The sequence below is a fragment of the Typopeltis vanoorti genome, chromosome 10, assembly GCF_054136105.1.
Source record: "Typopeltis vanoorti isolate ZY-2024b chromosome 10, IOZ_Tvanoo_1.0, whole genome shotgun sequence".
In the NCBI taxonomy this organism is placed as follows: domain Eukaryota; kingdom Metazoa; phylum Arthropoda; class Arachnida; order Uropygi; family Thelyphonidae; genus Typopeltis; species Typopeltis vanoorti.
This window is the reverse complement of record NC_143558.1, coordinates 69,411,603-69,435,724: the sequence shown is the minus strand read 5'-3', so window position 1 is coordinate 69,435,724 and position 24,122 is coordinate 69,411,603. Positions and strand designations below refer to the sequence as shown.

The 24,122-nt window shown below is 35.7% G+C and overlaps 1 protein-coding gene across 4 annotated transcripts in view; it reads right to left on the bottom strand.

The window, feature by feature from the left end:
- Positions 1-15,095: 15,095 nt before the first annotated feature.
- The window catches only part of LOC150102490 (G patch domain-containing protein 2), a 193,287-nt gene continuing 184,260 nt past the window's right edge, over positions 15,096-24,122 (bottom strand). For all 4 annotated transcript variants that reach the window (XM_090399007.1, XM_090399006.1, XM_090399009.1 and 1 more), the window contains one exon: positions 15,096-18,320. In XM_090399007.1, the coding sequence (XP_090255133.1) occupies positions 17,950-18,320 (371 nt within the window). In that variant the 3' untranslated portion in view covers positions 15,096-17,949. The remainder of the gene's footprint in view (positions 18,321-24,122) is intronic.

Below are 24,122 nucleotides of genomic sequence, written 5' to 3'. Positions count from 1 at the left end.
TTATATTAATCAGTGAAACTCATTTAAGACCCTCTGACAATCCTAAAATAAGGGGTTATCGCCTATACAGAAATGACAGATTACTCTACAGAGGCGGCGGCACTGCCATCTTCATTAAAAACTACATTAAGCACCACTCTGTGAGCAACCTTTCAACCACTAACCTTGAGATCACTGGCGTGGAAGTAGTCACCAGCTCCACTGGCAAACTGAAAATCTACTCAGCTTACAACCCTCCCCAAAAATCTGTACTTCACTCTGACCTAAATGCCATCTTATGCGTCAGAGAGCCCACCATTATAGCCAGAGATCTGAATTCTAAGCACCCTGCGTGGAATTGCACTACCACCAACAACAATGGTTGCATCCTTTCTAATTACTTAGGATCACGCAACGCTGTTGTGGCAGGCCCCACCGAACCAACTCATCTCAGTACGTTTGGCACTGCTGACATCCTGGATATAGCTATCCTACAGGATATCAAACTTCAATACAGCATCATATCTATGGATGAACTATCATCCGATCACAACCCAATTCTACTACAGCTGGGAAAACAAGAATACCTGTGTCCTCCACTCCTACATAGCATGAGAAAAACTGTCAACAGCACTCAAGGTTTATATTGGACCTGTTCCTCACATACACACAAAAGAAGAAGTAGAAACTGCAGTTACAAATCTCACACAACAAATTAATTCTGCTATAACCGTAGCTACCTCCTACAAATCTGCCCGCAAGCCAGATCGTTTGCCTGAAGACGTCATGAACTTGATCAGAGACAAAAACAGAGCTAGAAAAAGATTCCGTAACACGCGCGCGCATTTTTTTCCGTAACACGATAACACACGCGTGTTATCGTGTTACGGAAATCGTGTTACGGAAAAAAAAAACGGTTATCTTATCTTGCACCACAAGATAAGACGGCTCTAAACAGGATAAATGGGGCAGTAAGAGATGCACTTAAAACTAATAGAAATCAAGTCTGGGATAAAAAATTATCCGCTATCTCACCTATTGATCACTCTATCTGGGAGTTACTGAGAAACATCAGAAATAAAAACAGTTCCCTCCCCCCATAATCTCAAACCAGGGCTTAGTTCACAAGGCAGAAGCCATAGTACAGAATCTAGAGGAGCAGTGCAAACCTTCTTATAACAATTTAGATTTCAATCACCTGTACAAAATCCACAGACAGGTCAGACACGCATTAAATCTCCCAGATACCAGCACTGACCATATTGCACCCACATCACCTGTTGAATTATATGATATTATTAAAAAAACTTAAGAACAATAAAGCTCCTGGACCAGGCGGCATCTCAAACAGGATGATCAAGCTGCTGCCTCGAAAAGCTATAGTGCACCTGACCAGTATAATAAATGCAATTTTAAGATTTCCCTATTTTCCTTCCACCTGGAAATTGGCTGATGTAATTCCTATACCTAAGCTAGGCAAAGACTTACACCACCGCAAAATTATCGTCCAATCAGTCTCATCTCCAATCTGGGTAAGGTTGCGGAGAAGGTCATCCTCTCACGATTCCAATCCTCAGTAAATGACCTAAACATTCTCCCTAAAGAATAGTTTAGTTTCCGGCAACACCATAGTACTACCCAGCAAATCCACAGAATCGTCGATTTGCTGGGTAGTACTATACGATTTGCTGGGTAGTACTATACTGTCGATTTGCTGGGTAGTACAGAATTGTCCCTGTGCACTGGCGCCAGCTACAACTGGCGTCAGTGCACAGGAGCTGTTTTCCTAAACCTATCCAAAGCATTTGACAAAATCTGGCAGTTTAGTCTCCTTCACAAACTTATCTCAGCCGGTACCTCACTAAAAATAGTTCACCTAATCCATTCATATCTTCAGAATAGATCAATGCAAGTCAAAATCAACGGTTCTACATCGTCCCAGCGCCATATCTTTGCTGGAGTGCCACAAGGATCTCTACTGGCTCCATTGCTGTTTTCTGTATACATGTCAGACATCCCGCACAATCCGATGTCTTCCATTTTGGCCCTGTATGCAGACGATACAGCAATACTAACCAGATCTCTCCGACCCCATTTCATTATCAGAAAGCTTCAAGAAAACCTTCTAAAGCTGGAGGGTTGGTTCTCCAAATGGAGATTGGAAGTCAACCCCATGAAAAGCTCAGCTGTTCTTTTCTCGAAAAGGCCAATGTCTCCTGCAGGAGATGTGTTTCAATTTATTACTAAAATTTCCTGGCAGATAGAAATAAAATACCTGGGTGTAATTCCCGACAAAAAAGCTATCTTTCAACCAACACATCAAGTCTACGTGCACAAAGGCATCTAAAGCTATAGCTCAGATCTATCCGCTAATTAATAGAAATAGCAAGCTCAACAACAGAATCAAATTGCAGCTATACCAGATGATGATTCTGGTATAATCATCTATGCCTCTCCAGCCTGGAGCCACATCTCTAATACTAACATTATCAATTACGTCTGTCCCCTTTATGGGAGATAGTACTTTACAAATCAGCTAATCTTTCCTAACTTTTTATTGTATTGATTTTTTTTTTTTTTTAGGAAATGTATTGGCCTTTTTAGTTATCTTACACCAGCTACTTAGGTGGCGATTTTTGGAATTGTCAGTTGTTTAATTTGAGCTTAATATGTACTGAAGATGCCTGTGACACACAGGCGAAAACTATACTATTAAATAATCTTTGTACGTGAGTTTTTCCGTTATTAATTTTGTATCGATTAACATTATCAAGATACAACGAGTGAAAAACAAGTGCTTGAGAATGATTCTGAACGCCCCGTGGTATGTTCGAAACAATCAACTTCATAGAGATACTAATATTCCCTATATTTTCTCTTTTCTACAATCCTTAGCATCCAAGTTTTTCCTAAAGACGTCCACACACCCAAACGATTTGGTTCAGCAAGCTGCAGCATACGAGGCAGGTATATATTCAAATATAGGAGACCAAACGTTATATTAGCCTCCTATAGCGATGCATAATCTCCATGCCCATTCAGGGCGAGCAAACTGCTCATAAATCTTACCCTCACTGTACCACAACAGATACCACAATATGAAAAGCATCTTGCTTCACCCCTAAAGATAAATGTCAATTGTCAGTTGATTGCTTTATGGTAGCCTAGTATAATCAATACGAATGCTTCACGGTATCCTAGCCTATACACTAATACACTAATGAATGAATCGCTATAAAACTTTTATTTTATGCAAATTAATTAATTTTGAATTATTAATCAATAAAAGATTAATAATAATTTAATATTAAATCATACTGCATAATTAATAATTTTATACGGTTATGATTTTATTTAATACTGCAACTTTACGTTTGTTTACATTTCTGTCGACTGCGAATGGCGTCATGTACGGTCTGTAAGTGTTTGTGTGCTTAAGTTTTGATAAATTTTAACTTTTTATAATAGATTTGTGTATATTTTATGGTAGTAAATGATAAAATAGATTAGTATCTACATATATTTTATGCATTCGTGACATTACCAACTTTTCCTTAATTTTTTCGATATTTCTAGCCTACGCGATTCGTCTGCGAGTTTTTTCAAATTGTCGCAAATCTCTAAAAAATATCCAATATATTTACAAAAAAAAATCCGCGTATAAGTGAATCCGCGCAGTTCAAACCCGTGTTTTTCAAGGGTCAATTGTAGTTAGGGATAAAAGAGCTCCGCGCACTTCCTAAAGGGAATAACAAGGCGTAGAGGATATATTTATTTTATAATTATGTCGACATTACAGGAAAAACGCTCATGAAAAAATAGTGGCAATGGTTGCTAAATGAGTCTCCGTAGCTAAGTCAGTATAGACGAAGCTCTTTGATCGGAAAGACCTGGGTTCGATTCCTCCTCAGTGACGTGAGGAACCTTTATCTGGTCTCTTTCGACTAAAGGTGAGTTAGCCGGTCTCATACAAAGGTAGGGTTTTTTTTTCACCCGGAAACTCGGGTTTTTCGTCCCCCAGAATAGGCAAACCGGCCCCGTGAACACACACACACGACTACAGTCATAAATACTTATGGCAAGGAAGGAAACGGGGAAACCACTATCTCCCTAGTAATCAGCTGCAACCCTCTCAAAGAGAGGTAGCCACAGGATTAGGATTGTTGCTAAATTCAGTTCTGCTAAGAGCCTTGAATAAATTGGCTTAAACTGTGCCCTGTAATCGAAAAGAATATCAACTACTTAAGATAAGCACTATATTTCAGATATCTAAACTGCGCAAATCCCATCGCCATCCGTTTGGCTATAATCCCATACAACACCATTCTTGGCAAAGATACTTTTATAATAATAATAATAATAATACGATCAGATATGTCAGCCCATTCTTCCTTCAAAATGAGCGTCAACCAATGTAGAATTATTTGACAAATTGACCCATACTAAAAAGTTCCAGTTCATCCCAATGCTATTAACAGTTCAGCAGAGATCAGGACTCTGCAGCTGTTTTTATTCTTATTTTTTCATTTTATTTTAAGTTTATACTGCAAATGATGTAACGACATGGCTTATTTTCTTAAGCCATGTCGTTACATCATTTGCAGTATAACATGTGGAATTGCTGTGTTGAATGAAACATAGATTTGTTCCGTAAAACTGTTCTGCAGCGCACTATTCAGACTGTTGCATATACAACGGCGTTCATCCTTCCAGACATTTCAACCGAAGGAAGGTACAAGTTCGTACCGAAAGAAACAGTTCCAAACCATTACACCATATCCACCAAACTTCACAGTTGGGATGATCCCTAGGCATGTTTATACTTATCCTATACCTATATTTATCCGATAGTTTGTTTCTTTTTTCCATATCATCACGGACTTCCAAGAATACTGTCGATTGCCATGCCTCTTTGGCTTCTGCACAGCTGCTCTGCATTTAAAAGCGAGACCAGTTGTTTGCGAAGCATCCTTCTTCTGGTTGATCGTTGCATATCGGACTATTGAGATTCCTTATACCCCTTTGGTTCCTTAGTGTACGTTTCCTGGTTCTCCTGTGCGTTTCTTGTTTGAAATGGCATGCTCTTACACTTCTATCGGGCTGAATATTGCCATTGACTGGCAGTATACAGATATCCAGTAGAATCATGGGGCGGGGGGGGATTTCTAGGTATGTCTTTGTAAGTATATGAATATGACTGTAGGAAAGTATATATCAGTGGTGTTTCATTTTAAAGAAGAAAATCTTCTGATAGCTATTTCAACGTAATGTATTGTATATTTCATTATAATATCCATTTTTGGCATTAGTTTTAATCTTCGAAGATACAAATGAACAAATAACTCAATATACATTGTCATGCAATCAGCAATTCTCTCTTATTCGATGATGTGATGTGATTAACGAATTTACTAAACTGTTAATGGATGAATTTTATGCACAAGATCATGTTCGTGATGAATTTCTTACAGAACAAATGGATTGGAATATAAGAACAAAAATAGCAAAAAACTTAATTTACAGAATACTATAGCAAAAATACAGCTGAAGAGTTATATTTTTGTTCTTGTATTCTGCAAGTTAAATTTTGCTACGTGGAAGGGTTTTTTGATTCATTAATTGATATATAACGGTACATAAATACCGTTCGTGAATTCTGTGCATGGTCGTAAGAACTGCAGTTCGGAACAGCTTCCGTCCAGTGAAATCCTTACAAGCACGAAATAGCACGCGAACATATAGATTTCGTAATTGACGTAGCTGGATTTTTCCTTACAATCACTTTCGTAAACTTTTATATTATAATTTTAATCTATACTTGTTATAAAATAATCATATATTACAGTTAAATTTTAATTTTAAGAATACTACTGGTGACTCTTCAGCCGTTTACCTTTCTGGAGACACTGCTCTGCACGTGATGATATGAGGGGTAGAGTCATCGTACTTAGAATATGCTAAATGAGTAGTTCATCCTCCTTCACGTTGGTGGTGTCATTCATAACAGATGAATTTCGTTTGGCTTTGGCTACTAATTCCTCCCGGAAATTTGGATTCCCTCTCCTGCTAAAAAAATTAATTAATTAATTAAAAAAAAAATCTTATATGTTTTTTTTTGACTCTATGACTCTAGATCGCAAAACGAGTGGGTTTTCATTAATGATGCCACTTTGCTGAAAGTCAGCGGGAATTCATTTTTTTTTATTTTAAATTTCATACTACTAACGGTAACTCAAAACTCCAATGTATCATTTCTTGTCTAATTTAAGCATCTAAAATGGTCCAATTTATGATATGATTCGATAAATTTTTAAATTGTCAGATCGTCTCAATTTTCATAACTTACAGTACAGAAAGCAGATCGTGTGATGAGGCCTTCCACGATATATTTTGGTACTCCATGGAGCTCTCATGTGATTATATTTATTTACTATTATCACATAATAATCGAATTTGCTAACTAACGAATTTGGATGCCTCATGCGCGCACATTCACTTATACGATACTGTTTTTCCTTCCTCACGCAGAACACAAAGCATCAAACAATATTTGAGCACATGACAGTAAGGGAGATAACGAGAGGTCACCCCTGAAAATTGTATGAGAGTATGGTTAACAAGGGTATTAGGACTAGATTTGTTGATTGGAGGGTGGTGAATGGGTTGCCAGACGTGGTTTGTGTTTCGTCAGTGATTGAGTTTAAGGAGAGGTATGATAGTCATTGCGTGAATAATAACTCTGCCGCAACGAGTCTTCTAACTCCATGGAGATACCTGTATAATAATAATAATATGGTAATTAAACACTTCCATTTAGTATGAATAAAGGTTGATTATTTCTTCAAGGTTAACAGTTTTAATGTTTAACACAGATGCTACGTCAGTTAATCAAATTATACACTCTTTTAATCAAGATATTAACTTAATTGTCGATAAAACTAATTAATGCCAATGAAACGAATCATTCATTTTCATTTCCTGTCTCCGCTTTGTCCCCTGCCTTTCATCCTCATTCCAATCGTCCAGGGACAATCATCATATCAGTAGTAGTCCCGATGACGTATTGCTTCCATGAGTCAGAGGCCATAAGTCATATCTCAGTTGCGAACTTGCCAAAGAAATCTGAAATATAGTGTTTAAAGTATCGATTTAAGAATTTCGAAGTATCACATGTAGCTCTCAAGACTTTTATTTATTTATTTTATCGTAGCAGTAACTACTAAATTATCAAAGAAGCTAAAATCGATCTTCATGTATATTAAATGCTGTGCACGTGTTCACTATATTACGGCAGTTTCGTCTTTTCGCTTTCCAGTATCCATTCAAGGGCAAATAGAAAACTATTTGGATTTTTTATTTTATTTTACTTGCTTTCATTATTTTACACACGTCCTAATTTGAAGGATAAATAAAATAAAAAAAAATGATGTGAAGAGTAATTATTTAAGAAAATTTACAGATTAAAAAAATTCTCTAGACAGCCTCCTGGTGTTGAGACTACATGTTTTAAAAAAATAACGAGTACAATAAAACTAAACAGATATTACTTTACAATAAGTTTCATAAGTCCTCAGACTTAACATCGTCGGGGGTATTAACTAAAGTTGTACAAAAAAAAAAAAGCATAGAAACAATTAATTACGCATATTAGAACTTCACAATTGGTACATATAACCAGAATAAAAACACAAAACCAATTATAGTATACATAGTGGAACAATGCTAGTTGCTGCTCTCACATTCCATAGCATCGCGCCCGTCGTATCCTAGGTTCCGTGGCAGTTGGATTTTTAATGAAAGCAGATCAAACTTGATGTAGGATTAAGCTTTGATTTTTGTTACTTTGTGTGGGGATCCGCAACATTTGAGAGGCTTCCTTGAACTTTCTTATATAAAACAATTATGATCAATGTAAGGCATTTTTGTTTGTCGCCAAATTACCTGATGGCCTGTGGTAGAACAGCATGGGATGCCAAACCTGATTTATGGTGTCTTATTTATTTTTTTTTTGTCTCTTACGTGTTCAGACACGATGATCTGCCCCCGAAATTTCCGCCTGGCGTACATAGCAAATACCACAGGAGCAATGAATCTCATAAATGCATTTTTTTTTTTTTTTTGCATGGGATGATGTGGAGGTTTTGGTGGATATATAAGAATCACTGAACAACTCTGCCACTTTGTAACATTCTTGATGTAAGATATCTTGATTGCATTGTTAAAATCTTGTTCAAGTAAAGGGGCTGTTATTTATCTTAAAACATCTTGTCTTAATACCAAAAGCTGTCTACTGTACGCCTACAGATGCGAGACCCTCCGACACTTCTGCGCATGTCAGAAAGGAGTCCATTCCGATAATAGTGTAATCAATCCGTCTTGCGAGAAGAGTTGTTTATTATTACACGTCGGAAAATTAACTTTTCTTTTATGAACATTGTAGTTTTTAAAGTGGTAACTATTTTGCTTGTATAACAGTTGGAAAATTTTACGTATAAAGCACATGATTTCGCTTGTTGGTGACCAATTCGTACATCCTTTCTTTCTCCTCTTCAGCATGAATTGACTATTCTTGGCAATCTGCTAGACCCACTTCTATGAAATGTGGGCGTACTGTACAAAATTTTGTGCAACGTTCAGTGCACTTTATGGAAGGAAGATAGTGCAAATGAACGAAATCTGTGAAATGTGGAAAGATAACGGAAAATCTTTATACATATTAGAAGTGGTGGTGTTTTGGAGACTAATTAAAGGTGGAATACAAAACTGGATTAATGAGAAAAAGAATCTTTTCAGAGGTCAGCATGGGTTTGTAAAGAAGAGGTTTATTTCAACAGGGAAAGAGAGGGTTAGACAGAGGAGATACAAAACAGTGATTTTTCTAGATTTTGCAGTGGCGTTCAGTAGAATATCCTGAAAGATGTCGAAATTGAAGAGGATGGCGATGGATGGTCAGCTGGCAGTCTGGATACTAATAATTTAGCTGATAGAAGTTCAGCGAATTGTGTATGGGGGAATGTAGTAGTACACTGTTCTACAGCCACTTGCCAATTTTTTAAATACTTCCGCCCACAAACGATTGCTAACCTATAATGCATTAGTACCAAGGAACTAACGATTTTTTATTTAATTTTTACACAATCCAGAAACTATGATCTAGAACAAACATGGAACTTATAAGCAGGATGGTGGTCTCGCACCGAGCAATGCAATTCAATTCACATCCCACTTAAAGACAATCACAAGCATTCATGTGTTTTAATTTGGAAGACAGACAGAGAGAGAGAGAGAGAGATCTGCTGCTGGTTTTTTTGTGAAGGAGAAAGCCATCAGCTGAAAAAGTGTCCCTAACGTGATTGACTTTAGTGGAGATGCGTGGTCTGAGTAGATGGTTTTAGTTATGTTTGTTCAGGTTTTGATAACACTATACTACTAGAAGAGACAGTGATGTGATAGATGTACCTTCCAGTGTGGGCTGAGTTTTCTGTAGGTCGAAAAGGATAAGGATCCATTGAGTAACTAGAGTATCGAAGGACACACAGTTATTGTTTTCCTTTTGAATACTGAAATGGATCCTCGAGTGTTGGTTACTGAGGTGTGCTAAAATGCTTCCAACATGTCCCCACCACTGAGCTATTAAACGGCTGTCGATGTGCAATATACAGCTGGTCGCAGTCATGCCATCCCTGCCTTCCTGCTGTATAGCCTGTTTCCATAAACGGGGCTCTGGTGTTTCTAGTAATCATTGCTGCCTTAGAAGCAATGGAGGAAATGCCAACAAGACCAGACCTCTAGATGATAGATGCCTTTCACTCTTGGTGCAATACCACACTTTGTTCACTGTAGGCCTGAAGTGGCTCTCACCAATGTTTAGTTAGCAAAACAAAGGTTCCAGTTTTCATCTTCCCATTTCATATGTAATTATCTTCAAGGCCATGCCCGTCACACTGTAGGGAGTTCAGATCCCTCACCCCATTCGATGGTGTAGCACTAAAATGGTTCAACAGGCCAGCTGCCAGACAGTATACGGAACCAAACCAGATAGTAATAAACCCAACGGCTTCCCGATCAGCTAGTGCAAATTCTTCTTGCCACTTGCTTTTCCAGTTCGTAACTGGAGGAAGACCAAGTATGGTGGGTTATAAGGGGAGCCGTCAAGGCCATGTGTGGACAGGAGACTGGGTTTCCTCGTTTGGGCAGCATGTTTGCTTACCCCCCCCCCCCGAGTTCCGGACTGGTAGACCGGTTCTCCTTGAATTCTGATAACCAAATTTTTAAGATTCGACAGTCGGAGTAGCCACTGACTTTCAAAACGTTTCAAAAAACGTGACATAAAAAGGCTTATCATTTTATATATATATGGTAGATTAAAAATAAAGTTCATTCTATTGTTTTCATTGTTCATTTGTGTTTGGATTTTTAGGGGAAATGTGTACATTACAATTACTCTAAAGGTAGGTGTGAGGGCAAAAAATGTAAGAATCACTGCTCTAAAGCTTGATTTTATGCATCCAAAATGTTCTAATAGTAAGATCTTTCTTGTGTATTTCAACGTCCACAACTGAAATTGACTTCCCTTCTCAGTTCCAGTCCATATTTGTCCTTAGCAATGACCTACTACCTCTCTACCAGAATACCTGACAACACCCTCCAATCTGCTGACACACTTGATCTCTTCTTAATAAGCTCCCCTTCTAAATACACTATGTTGACAAAAATATTTGGACACCTAGATGTGGTCAAAAAAATGAGTTTTAATTACATTTCTAGCACCGAATGGACCACCTTTGTCCTGAATGACACCAACGACCCTTTGGGGAATAGTTTCAACCAATGGCTGATATGCACCAACAGGAACATTTTTCCATTCCTCGCACGAAACTTCCCCTACCCCACCACCACCATGGCTGATGTCAATGACAGCCGCTATGGACTGGAGCGAATTCGGCATTCTAATTTGTTCCAAAGATGTCCGTTGGGGTTGATATCTGAACTCTAAGCCGGCCAGTCCAACACTTCAACTCTATTTTGTGGAAACCAATCTCGGACACACAGTGCAGTATGGCACGGAGCATTGCCGTATCGAAACATGCAATAGTCACTGCTGAAGTAGTTTTACATCGTCAGAAACATGAATTGTGCAGGATGTCCAGGTAGTGGGCACATCCACCAGTGGATCAAGCCATATTCAATTAAAACACCCTCATACCATTAAAGAGCCTCCACCAAACTTAATGGAATGATGCAGTTCTGCTGTAACCGTTTCCCAGGCAATGTCCAGATCCAAATACGACCATCCGAGTGAAACATTTGGAAGCGTGACTCATCCTACTTCTAAGTAGGACGGGAAAAAAAATCTCTGCTTATTTTTTTTTATTTCATTAATAATTTTATAGCTAAAGCCACTTCTTCAAGATAAGTAATCTTGACACTAAATGATATTTTTTGCATTACTTTTCTAGTTTACGAATGCCTATTTTTCTCCAAGTAAATTCACAGTTCTATTCTTTGATCATTACTAGCTTTATTTCTACATTTGACATTTCTTCTCTTTATAGTTTCAGAGATTATTTCAGTCTTGTGACCTATGATGGTCCAGTTAAAAGCCACATAAATCAGTGTATATCTTGAACTATCAGATTAAAGCAATTAATGTGCAGTAATTTACATTAAGTTTATACATACTTTAAAAACTACCATTGCATATATAAAGAAATCAATTAAGTTTTCAAAAGTAAATGCATTCAGTTATCAAAAAAAAAAAAAAGAGCAAGAAATATCCAAAATACTCTGTGTGAAATATGGGCCACTTGCTATATATACAGCAGTTTCTCAGTTAACTGGGATATGAATTAACGAAGGCATTTTAAAAATTTATTTTTTATCTCAAATTGAAAACATTTAAAATATAAGTCCTTCTCTGCATTTATTTTGTAACTTTACAAATGTTTATGTATAAACTGGCCCTCGACATGTAACACACTAAACTATTTCATTTTATTTTTGTTTCAATAGTGGAAAACTCATAAAAAAACTTATTCATTGCAAAATTTTTGTCCCCCCCCTCTCTCTCTATATATATATAAAGTTAGGAAAGATTAATATATTTAAAAAGTACTATCTCGCACATATGGCACAATCATAAACCATTAGATCTGTTTAAGTTAGAACAATGAAGTAAAATTCCACACATTTCTTTACAAAGATTCTATAGGGGGATACATAGATATAGCAGCCTGTATACGTCTTCTTCGAAAAACTGAAAATTGTAAGCTTCCATTGATTTATGAAGAATTAGAAGATCTAAAAAGGCTATTTGGTTATTTCTTTTTCTAAGGTGAATTGAATTCAGGTATGAAGTGCATTTTTAATTTGTAAGGAAACTGCTGTAACTCAGAGGAAGAGCCATTTCAAACTGCAAAGACATCATCCTCATATCTGTAACAATGTGTAGGTCTAGGTGAAATATTATCCAAGATATGTTATTTCCATTTCCAATCTCCTACCAGGCAGTTGGTAGTCCCATTTCTCCTACCAGGTAGGAGAAATGGGACTACCAACAACTGTTCCTTCAAATTTGTTGATCTACTTACAGGCTCCTTGCATGTGATTCTACTTGTAATCAGATAAACAGACTTAATTCTCTTATTGATAATGTTTCTAATTGGAATGAAGAACAAAAGAAAAATCTTAAGATTTTTTTTTGGTCATCCACCTAGATGATAACCAAACATTCATAAACCAGGTACTCCATTAAGACCAGTTGTTGAGTGTGTGGAATATTAGACTCATAAGATATTGAAATATATAACAAATTAACTTGCCACCTCTACCAGAAGATCTATTTATATAAAAACACTTTGGATTTTAAAAGTACAATGTGTGATCATCTGCATACTTCATACGTTATGATCAGCTTAGATATTATATCATTATTTGCTAATGTTCCTTCAGACTTCAATGAATGACTTCAAGGAAAATTTCTGCAAATTTTGTTATACATTCTGGCTATTTCTCCTTAAAAAGAAATATCAACAAATTGAGGGAGCAAATATGGGCAATCCTATTTCTCCTAACATTGCCAACTTCTTTATGGAACTCTTCTCTTTGAATAACGTATCTTTGATAACATTTCACCTAGACCTACACATTGGTACAGATATGTGGATGACATTTTTGCAATTTGGAATAGCTCTTCCTCTGAGCTGCAGCATTGTTTCTTTCTAAATTAAATGCATTTCCTTCCAGGATGATTCACCTTAGGAAAATAAATAACCAAATAGCCTTTTTAGCTCTTCTAATTTTTTGTCAACCAGGTGGAAGCTTACAATTTTTTAGTTTTTCAGAAGAAGACTCATACAGGCCATTACATCCATGCTGAAATCTCACTACCACCAGTTCAAAAGGTTGAAACTATTAAAACCTTATTACACAGTGTTCATTCTTTATGTTCTTCAGAGAAGCTTTTATAGAAAGAGTCACAACATATTAATTCCAGCTTTTCTTTTTTCATTTTACACTTAAAAAAAAACTAATTCCAGCTTTTGATCTAATGGTTTTAAGGATTCTTTCATCAAAAAACTTAATGGTATCTTTCCAATACAGAAGAAATAACTTACATTCCTTATTTACAAGGCATTTCTTAATGCATAATGAAACTTTTAAACCACTGAATATTTTTGTTCTTTTAGTCAGAAAATTCTCTACCTTTCTCACTTCTCCTAAGGACAAGCTTCCACCTCTAGGTGTTCCAGGTGTCTACCAGATTCCTTGCTTTTGCAGCTTATCTTATTTTGGACAAATTAGAATATCTCCTTTTATTTTTATAGAAGAACACAAGTCTTACATTAAATATCATGACGCTGAACAGTCTAGATTCAATGAGCATGCTATCTGCACTAAACATAGTTAACTAGAACACGACAAAAGCCCTTCATATAAGTCATTTCCTTGTAGAACATATTTATAAAGAAACATGTAAAACTTTACTTCATAGTACCAACTTAAACAGATCTGATAGTCTATAGATATCCCCCTTGTGGGAGATAGGAAAGATTAGCAGATTTAAAAAATATTAACTTTATGTGAATTGTCTTTTATAAGTGCCATTCTATAATCCTGTAGTATAGATGCCTGTGACACTTAAGCAAAAATTTTATAAGTTTTTTTTAAAGTGAGTTTTTCTCTATTTTTAGAGTTATTAGTCTTTTTATTTTTCCCCACTCAAAAGAATATTTGTGGTGCAAGTTGGATTCAAAAGCAGGATTTTAGAATTTACAGTTAACAATGGAGCCTACAATTGTCATGAAAAAAGTCTATTTGTACAAAACAAAACTTTATTATTATATAAAAAGCCTATAATTAAACTTGACATTCATAAATATTTATTAATATATTTCATGCAATATAATTAATTTTAGATTATCCACATAAACAAAAGTAGTTTTACCTTAAGAAAAAATGTATTCATTAAGATATAAAATACCCCTCTAAAATGAAAGGAAATAGACAAAATATTGCTTTAAAAAATTTACTGACAGAATATTTCCAAAAAAAAACATTCAAATTCAACAGGTCTAAATGGTAAACTGTGAAGGAAAAAAGAATCTAAAGTATTAAAATTAAAACAGATTTCTGGATCCAGAAATTTAGAAGAAGAAATGTAAGAATGCTTTAATGTGCATAAAAATATGAACAGGTAACGATACCTTGAGAAATCTTGAAATAGAGTTACAAGTTATAAACAAAAAATTCTAATCTACAAGTTGATCATGATTTAAAGGATTAGCAAGTTTTCTTCTTCCTAGCAGAAAAAGCACCATAGTACATTTTAGAGCATGTAAAATCTCTGAACACCACTTGCTGATAAACTGATATTGTGAAATTCATTAAGCACTATTAAGGAGAGGAATCTCTTTAAATTTTTTTTAAAAATATGAATATAAATAATGTTTAACCATTTTCCGATTTTTTCCACATCTCAGGAATAGCTATTTCTCAATTATCTGGACAATGAAAGTCTATTCAGGAATCGGTATTAAAAGTACATATAAGCTAAAGAAGGTTATTACATCAAAGGCCTGCTCACTTTCTCTTTTTTCTAATTTATTTACTGAAAGCAAACTATAACAATGCTTTATTACTTCATACAATCTTATTTTACAAAATATTACTTTTCACATTTTTTGCATCACAAGACAAAGTTTCTAAGCACATTAGCAGATATAGAAATGAATATCTTTCATAAAATATCACAACCATCTCCCTATCTTTGAAGATACTTTATGCATCACTTTCATAAAGAGGTACAGTGGTATCTCACTAATCCGAACCTCTTTAGTCCCAACCCTCCCCTCCAGTAATCCGAACTGCAGTTTGAAAAAAAAAAAAGTTTTATTTATTACATATTATTATTTTGTGTACTATTATTTTTATTTAATAATTATTTATTTTATTATTATTACAGTACAGTATAACTATGGTGATACACAAAAAGAGGAAATTCAAAACATGTATAATTTGGTTAAAAATATAAATCCAGATGTTGAAATTTCACAAACAGATGTTACAGAATGGATTACAGGTAGAACCGGAAGTGAATTCGAAATCAAATCAGATGCTGAAATTATAAATATGATGCTACAGAATGAATTAGAAGACGATGCTGACGATAAAGAACTCTAAGAAAAAAAAGTAAAATATGAAGACGCAGTTGACAGTTTTAATGTGTGTATAGAATGGGCTAAGCGGAATGATATGCCATTCCACAAAATTGTATTGCTAATGCAGCTTCGATAAGAAGCATTGGAGCATGTTTTTTGTGTTAAAATAACAAAAAAAAACTTTGTGTTATTTAGTGAAACTTTTTTTTGTGTTGTGTACAAGAAAGTGATATTTTTTACGCAAATTAAGTTATGTACTGACTTATGCAATTTTATTAAATCAGAATCCTCAACAATACATAGAAACTAAATTTTTTACTAAAATAAACTTGTATTATTTTTTTAAGTTTTACATTACAGTACAGCAGCTTTTATCTATCAGTTACTGCATTTATTTACAGAATTTACTTGATGTACCATTAGAATCTGATTATTTTTGTCTTAAACGCTAGTTATTGTTGTCTCTTGGGGGGAAATTCGTTAATCCAAACGAGCACGGTTTTTATTAGTTCGGATTAGCGAGATACCACTGTATTTCATTAGTGCCTCCCAAATGCTGCAAGTTATAAAGTGGAGTACTGATTCTCTTCCCCCCCCCTCAAAAAAAGAAAAACATATCTTGGAAGAAAGAAAAAGGAAAGGACAAGATAGGGAAAATGTGCAGATATTCTCAGAATTTGTTTTCCTCTTTATGGCATGCTTTTTTTCTTCCAAGAATTCAGCTGGGATTGACATTTTTTCTGTTTTGGTGATTTAATACTAGAGGATCCTAGGGGAGTGCAAATTGCTTATCACCCAATCACTTATCAGTGAAAACACATGTGTTAACAAAATACTGAACTTTTTTACATTATACATTTGATGAGGACTTATAAATACACTGCTACTTCACTTTATTTGTTAATAAGCACTGAAATTTCAGAAATGGAAGTAGTGCATTTTCTAGTTTCATATAATTAGATGCACTGCATCAGTTTTATGTTAACAAGTCTTCAAATTCAATGTAATGATATAAATTCATAAACCTTTTGGAAAGAATGAAGTTGAAGCAGGTGTAGGACGAGATGAATAAAGCATGTAAAAACATATTATTCTGCATAAATACAACCTCTAGATTAAAGATGTATCTGCTAATAATCTTGAAACAAAGCAACAATAATAAAATTGACAGGTTATGTAGTATCATGGGGACATGTTGAGCCCTACTGATTAGTAACACTAAACATAATTACCTAACACGATCATACCAGTAGCATATGGACAGCATTTTTAATTTAAGAGGGTTTCTTTTACTGTGTGTGTGTGGGGGGGGGGGGGGGGGGGGGGGGGGGCACGGAGCCACCTAAATTGTACCTATTCACAGCAAATCAACAAACAGAAACCATCTAGATTTGTATATACGTTAATAAGTTCCTTTCCTCCAAACATTTAGCCTACTCACTCACTCACAGTTTAGTGCACTATAGGTTATACAATCTTTTGAGTGTGTGCCTCCAGCACAGACTTGGAATTTTCCACAATCCCAGGTCTAGATAATTATGATCCCCAAAGTCTTGGCATTTATTGCACGACTTGTATGCAATTTATACCAGTGAATGTGTTAACAGCATCAGTTTAGTTTAGAAATAATAATGCTTTTTGGATAAATTTTCCTGGTTTATAATCATTTAAAAACATATGCTGATTAACATCTCCAAAAGAAAAACAAAACATTTCCCTGTCAACATTACACAATTTCTGTGAATTACAATTCACACACACACACATATATATAATATCATTTATGATGATATTATTATTGTTATTATTATTATCAGGTTTTAATTTCACCAAGAAAAAACCGTTAAAACAGCTTTTCAGACAATTCTGCTGATATATATATATATATAAAAAAAAAATATATTCATAATTTTTTTTAAATATTACATTTGATAAAAATATATAACTCAAGAAAAATGAACATAAACCAGTTTTTAAGCTGGCATAAGCAATGTATCAATAAAAAATTCTAGTTGCATATACAGCCAGAGAACTGTTGAAATCAGGGGTTTTAATTTTAAAAAAAAAATGAAGTAAATACTGTACATTATATATTACGTTCAGTCAGCATCACAGATGTCTTTAAGATGCAGTTCATTACAAAAAAGTTCATCTTATACAGTTTATGTTCTTAAACATTTAAATATTAAAACATGATCGTGTTCACAAAGAAAATTCTTTAAACAAGGCTTAAATTTTAAATAACGTAAAACCTTCATGGTCACAATCATTTCTACTCAACAGGCACTAAAGTATGATTTTCAATTTACAGTCAAACTGTGGTACTTCCACCTGAACCACCACTATGTTCCACTGCAAGTGCAGGATCTGAATACTGATGTGATGTTCCTGGTGATGGCAATGACAGTTCTGTACCATCTCCACTACTAGTAAGCACAGGTTGTGGTGAAGGAGGTGGAGGTGGTGGTGGTGGAGGTGGAGTTATTGAACACTGTGAGGATAAATTAGGTGTAGGACCAAAGCCCAGTCCACGATGCTTAGACCTCACATACACCATTAGAGGTAGTTGAACACCTTGTCCAAGAAGTCCCAATCCTGTTCCTGGTTCCCAGCCCATGTTTCTCAATAGCCTGTTGCCAACATTGGATTCTGGAATGGGATCTGCCAACTCACCAACAAAACCTGCAGTTAAAATTTAAAAAAGTTAGAGGAATAAATACATAGATGTCAACAATAATTTCATATATAAACGAATGTCACTGCCATTTCAGATTTTTTCCAGAAATTACTGCCAAAAAAAAAAAAAGAAAAAAGAAAAAAGCATCAGTCTCACACTTGAGCCCAAGTGCAAATACAGAATTATAACAATCATAAAATGACTGCTACCATCTATCAATGAAAAAAAACTGGTAAGAAATGGATTTAGTATATACGAGTATATAAAAAAAAGTATGTATATGTACACTATCTACCAATAATTGTCCGGACACTTTAGCAATTAACACCAGCAGGCGAACCCTAATATCGAAGCATGTCTGCCTTTGGCTTTGATCATCTCCTGCACCCTTTGAGGGAGGCTTTCCACCAATATGCAATAGACATCAAGTGGAATTTGTCTTCATTCCTCTATCAAAGCAGCACTGAGTTCAGTGACAGATTAAAGACGTGCTGCTCTGGACCTTAATCGCCTCTCCAATTCATCCCACAAGTGTTCAACGGGGTTGTGGTCAGGACTCTACACAGGCCAGGGTAGTCGTTGAACACCCATCTCTTCATAGCATTCCATAACAGCTGCAGCTTTGTGGCATGGGGCATTGCCATCTTGATAGTAACATGGGTCGGTTTCATTAAAACTCCAGTGTACACAGCACCCGATTATCCAGAATATCAAGATACTGAGCTGCTTTCATGGAACCATGGACAACAACCAGTAGGATGCATTCAGCTGGTTTGGAGTGGTCCCACTCCAAACCAGCTGAATGCATCCTACATCATTACTCTACCACCAAACTTTACTGTTGGTACAATATACTGTGGTAACAAGCATTCATCAAGCTGCTCCACACCCTGCCATCATCCTGGAAACAGGTGAACCTTGATCCACCACTCCAGAGTACCATTTTCCACAGGTCAATTGTCCAGTTCCTGTTCATATACTCTTTGCACCGGGCCAGACAAGCTGCCTTGTTTGTTGTGATGTTCAGCTTGTGTGCTGCTGCTCTTCTGTGGAAACCTAGTAAATGGAGTTCTTTTCGTACTTATATTAGTGTAATATTAGTGCTCACCATGGTGTTATTGGCCCTCTGGAACTCATCACTAGATGGCCTGGGCTGATTGTATCTGGTTTTTGCATGTCACCCGTTTTAACATTCTTCTCTCCCTGTCAGTCATCTTCGGCAGCTACCCTGGGTGTTTTCCTGCACTAGTGATGCCAGATGTCTCCATTTGTTAATCACATTGTCAACTGTTGATTTTGGATGCTCCAGTTGAGTAGCAATGGCACGACACCAACATGACACCTCTCTCGAAGTCACTAAGTACACATTGCATTGCCACACCACCTGTATTCAACTGTTATGATGAAATACTGCTTTCTACTATCTGTATGCCAGTTTTTATGTTATTAACAAACCTGGAATGTTCCATAACTTCAAATAACAGGGGTGTCCAGACAATTATTGGTGGTAGTGTAAAAATTACGTTAATTATTTAAATTTTAACGTCGTCGGCTGTGTTTGTAATATTTTAGCTTAAATTTGCTCTTTACTTTACTTCTTTCAACTTCACTAAGTATAGAGTATCTTCTGCTTTAACATAAACCTCTCAAGGTTAATCCTACCATGACCAATTTCTGTTCCCCCCCCCCCACTGCTATTAACCAAACTTTGTTCAATGTGTGTAGTTCCCCACTCTCATACAAATCAAATTAGAAAATTTATTTTATTTTCGACTGTGCCATCTAATTTGAGTAAATATTGATTTTAAGTTAGGGTGAGGAAAACAGGAATTTATCACTAAATTCTTTATATGCAAATCGTGACTATTCGTATCTTTATATGCAAGTCTTGACTATCGTATCTTTATATGCCCACAGGTTCGCATTTTTTTTTTTTTTTTTTTGAGATAGTGCATTAGCCAAAGAACAGATCAGGTAGTTACCAAATAAAAACATTTATTTTAAAACTAGACAAGAAGTACGTTATGCATGAGATACTGTGAAATCTTTTTCACTTAACCCTTTTACAAACAGAAAATGCTATTGATAAGACAAAACTCACAATGCACACAATTACTGGGTTAACTCATTAGACATAAACTATGTACATACTTGCTCACTGCATAAACAGGTTAATAAGTCCTTCAAACACTGACTTAAAAGTTGCCTAACTACATACAATTCATAATAGTACTGCTCCCAATATTATAACTAAGCACACATTCATTATTCAAAACATGCAAGTTAACAAACAATCTTCCCACAGAGCTTGTGGTTTAGTTGGCGCCTGTTTACAATCGATTTCTTGTAAGCACATTTACATGAAATACACTTCATTAAAAATTACAAAAGTAGTGCCTACTCTACAATTTTACTATGAATAAGAGTCCAAACAAATTGCAGTATACTTCATCAGGATTTTAGTGTCTTCTTTTTGGTTAACTCCCTTGCTGCTCGGGTAATCACAGGCAGCCTCTTGTAAATCTTTCCTCTGTTGGATATTCGGTATGGAATCAGCCGTAGTTACTGCTAGGCTTGCATGTAACTGCTCTCTTTCTGGAGGCTTTCTCTTCCTCGAGGCTCTTCTCCCATGACGGGAGAAGAGCCCCGGGGATGAGCAGAACAAAAAGCCTCAAGCCATGGCCATAAAATCACCTTTTATGCAAAATTTCACTCTTTGTTCTCTATTGTAAAATCGTCTATTCAAGGAACTTTATTCAAAAACCTCTTGTATACTGATTTTACTGGTAAGCAAAATTCACAAAAAAAATACTTGTGGGTAAATAGAGAAATTTTCATATTTTTAATTTGGAAATAATTTTTTTGTATATTACTGAATATTGTCACCTCAAAGTGACAATTTTGTAATAGGACAGAAAAATAAGTGTAAGATTAATTGTGTCTAAAGAAACCTCTTAGTCACTGGTAATTTCAGATAGATTAAGGTATTAACAAATGACCTGGGGCAACTGCAACCTCGAGGGTCAACAGTGCGTGGGGTTTCCCATCTGAACGCAACGACAGGGAAGGGTGGCGGGTGCAGAGCACCGAAGTACCAAGGGGCAATGCCGTAAGTGAACCCCAAGGTCATCGGAGCCTGATAAATAGCTGTTTGCGATGGTGAGAAAGGGAGTTCAGTGCGACGATTCAGTTTGGTTCCTGGCAGGGCAGTTCGAGTTCATCCATTCCCAGGTCAGTGAGAAGTTACGATGTACGCTGTGGCAGCGGAGTTTTGCTAACATCGTCGGAGATTATTTGTAATCGCCATCGGAGACCTGTGTTCCAGATAGAAAAATGCCGGGGGACCGACGCGACTAAGATAAGCTGTTTTAGAAGAATTTAGATGCAGAGTTTCCATGCCGCCAAGTTCCTGATGTCTGCTGATAATTAAGAAGGATCTCACAAGCCCCAGAAAAAGGTACCCCAGTTCAATGCTAAAGTCAAACGGGAACAGAAGGAGATGATTTAAAGGATTATTCAGAGAAGTACAGACTTCTGTTCAAATAAGATCTTTTCATTGTTTAGCTAGAGAAAAAGATTGTGACGGTGATTTAATTAAGGGACTTGTTTTATAGTGATAATTGAGGGCTTTAGGCCTTATGCTGATATTTGAAGTATTTTGTTATATGTGAGAGAAGGTATGGCTAAAATTTAAGGTGATACATCGTGTTTAATGTTATAGTTATTGCCTAAGCCTGCAGATTGTTATGTAAAAATTGATCTGATTATTATCAAGTTTAATGAGAGAAAATTATAGACACGTGGTCTTACTAGAATTGATTATGATAAGGAACTAAATTGTAAACGTAGTCATTAGTTGTGATTTGAAGCATAGAAGCTAATTTTCTTAGTATTTAAATTGTACATTTCATTGATGTTAAATAAATTGTTTTTTTGTTTAAATAACTTGCCTGATTTCTAACAAGTGCCGCCATCTCGTGGTCTATAACCCTAACACAATATATTAATGTCTGAAATAATGTCGGTTCTAAGGTCGATTTTCTTGAGTTTACGGGACGAAAAACCCGAGTTTCTGGGAGGAAAAACCCGCTTGCCCGTGACAGAAATCGACTAACTTGGGAACCAGTTGAAAAAAGGCTTAGAAAAATTTCCTCTAGTCGACGACTAGATTGGAAACAAAGTCTTCCTTCATGCGGTTAAGCTCAGTGGTGTGCAAACGCCACATCCACTGAGCTACACAGGCTCTTAAGAGAAAATAAGATATAATAAAAGATTTTAATAAGACTTTTTAATCAAAATAACAACGATTTAACACTATGCTGTCTTTTCAGGATTAGTGTTTAGTGATGACATCATTTCTGTCCAATCATCAACATCGGTTGACCTTGCAACCTTTGGTTGGTGTTTCGGGATAGCTAATCTGGCATAATCCCTACTTACAGCTTTAGATGCAGTCAATGTATATGCACTTTTACAGTAACATTTTATTTAGCACATTATATTTTTAATATTACTAAACACTGAGAAAACGAACTGGAAAATCGATTTCGGAAAATTGACAAAGCAAAATTTTTCTGCTAGAGAATTTACAGTAATATGTATGTATATATATTAAACCAACTACACAGCCATTTTTAGACGATACTATTTGTAGAATGTCTTGAAGTGAGAGAAGGCACTATTATTAATTACTATATCTCTTCTACTTAATGGGATAATACTAATTCTAGAAAGATTTTCCACACACAGGCTGTGGGGTTTCTACTGACTGATGTTTTTGAACATTTATTATTTGAAATGTGTGTGTGTGATTTTTTTAAATCCCAAATTTTTCTTTTCTTTTTTTTTTTAAATCAATCCCATATGAAGGATTGCAAAACTTATAACTCATTAATGTCACATACAGGTTTTGATAAATATGCTCATCTGCTTGCCTGTGTGGCAATTACCTGCAGACGGACAAAAAATAATAGTTTTCTAAACATTTCTTTTCTTAACTTTAAGAAGACAGAAGAATATGTGAAATATAAAGGGCCACTGTGATAACAAAAATGTACATATCAAATTTAAATTTTCAAAAAAATCAATATAGAAAATGATGGTACAATATGACAAAATTTCATGCTGGCTGGGGCTTCGCCCGGGTAAACAAGGCCCCTGTTATTTTTGCCAGGGAACCAGGGTGAACAGCGAAAAGTCAGCTACTGGAACAAATCTGAAAGCACACCCCAACTCAACATCACCAAAGTTAAAGAAGGGTACTATCAACATGAGAAGTCTGAATGGCAAAGAAATGGAGCTAGCTGAGGAATTAGATAAGTACCAGATCGACATAATAGGGGTGACTGAAACAAAAAAGACAAAAACTGGTCAGATCTTTCTGAACAATAAATACAAAACGTTATATTCAGGAAATGACAATTAAGGAAAAGAAGGAGTAGCCATAGCATTCAACACAAAATACGAGACTAATCTTCTTGAATGGCAGGCGGTCTCAAGTAGAGTAATGTGGGCAAATATCAGAATGGGGAATTGGACAATGAGACTTATTTGTGCCATATGGTCCCAGAGAAGGTTCCACTAAGGTAGAAGTGGAGGAATTTTTTGATGCTTTAGAAAAAGCAACTGACACAATGAAAAAGGAAAAGTTGGTCCTTGTTGGGGATCTAAATAGCAGAATAGGAAATGATTGTCAGACATACAAAAATATTTTGGGAAAATTTGAAGAAAAGAGCAAAGCTATAATACCTGTTGGATTTCTGCTCAGTGGACTGGTTATTACTAACACCATGTTCCAACATAAAAAA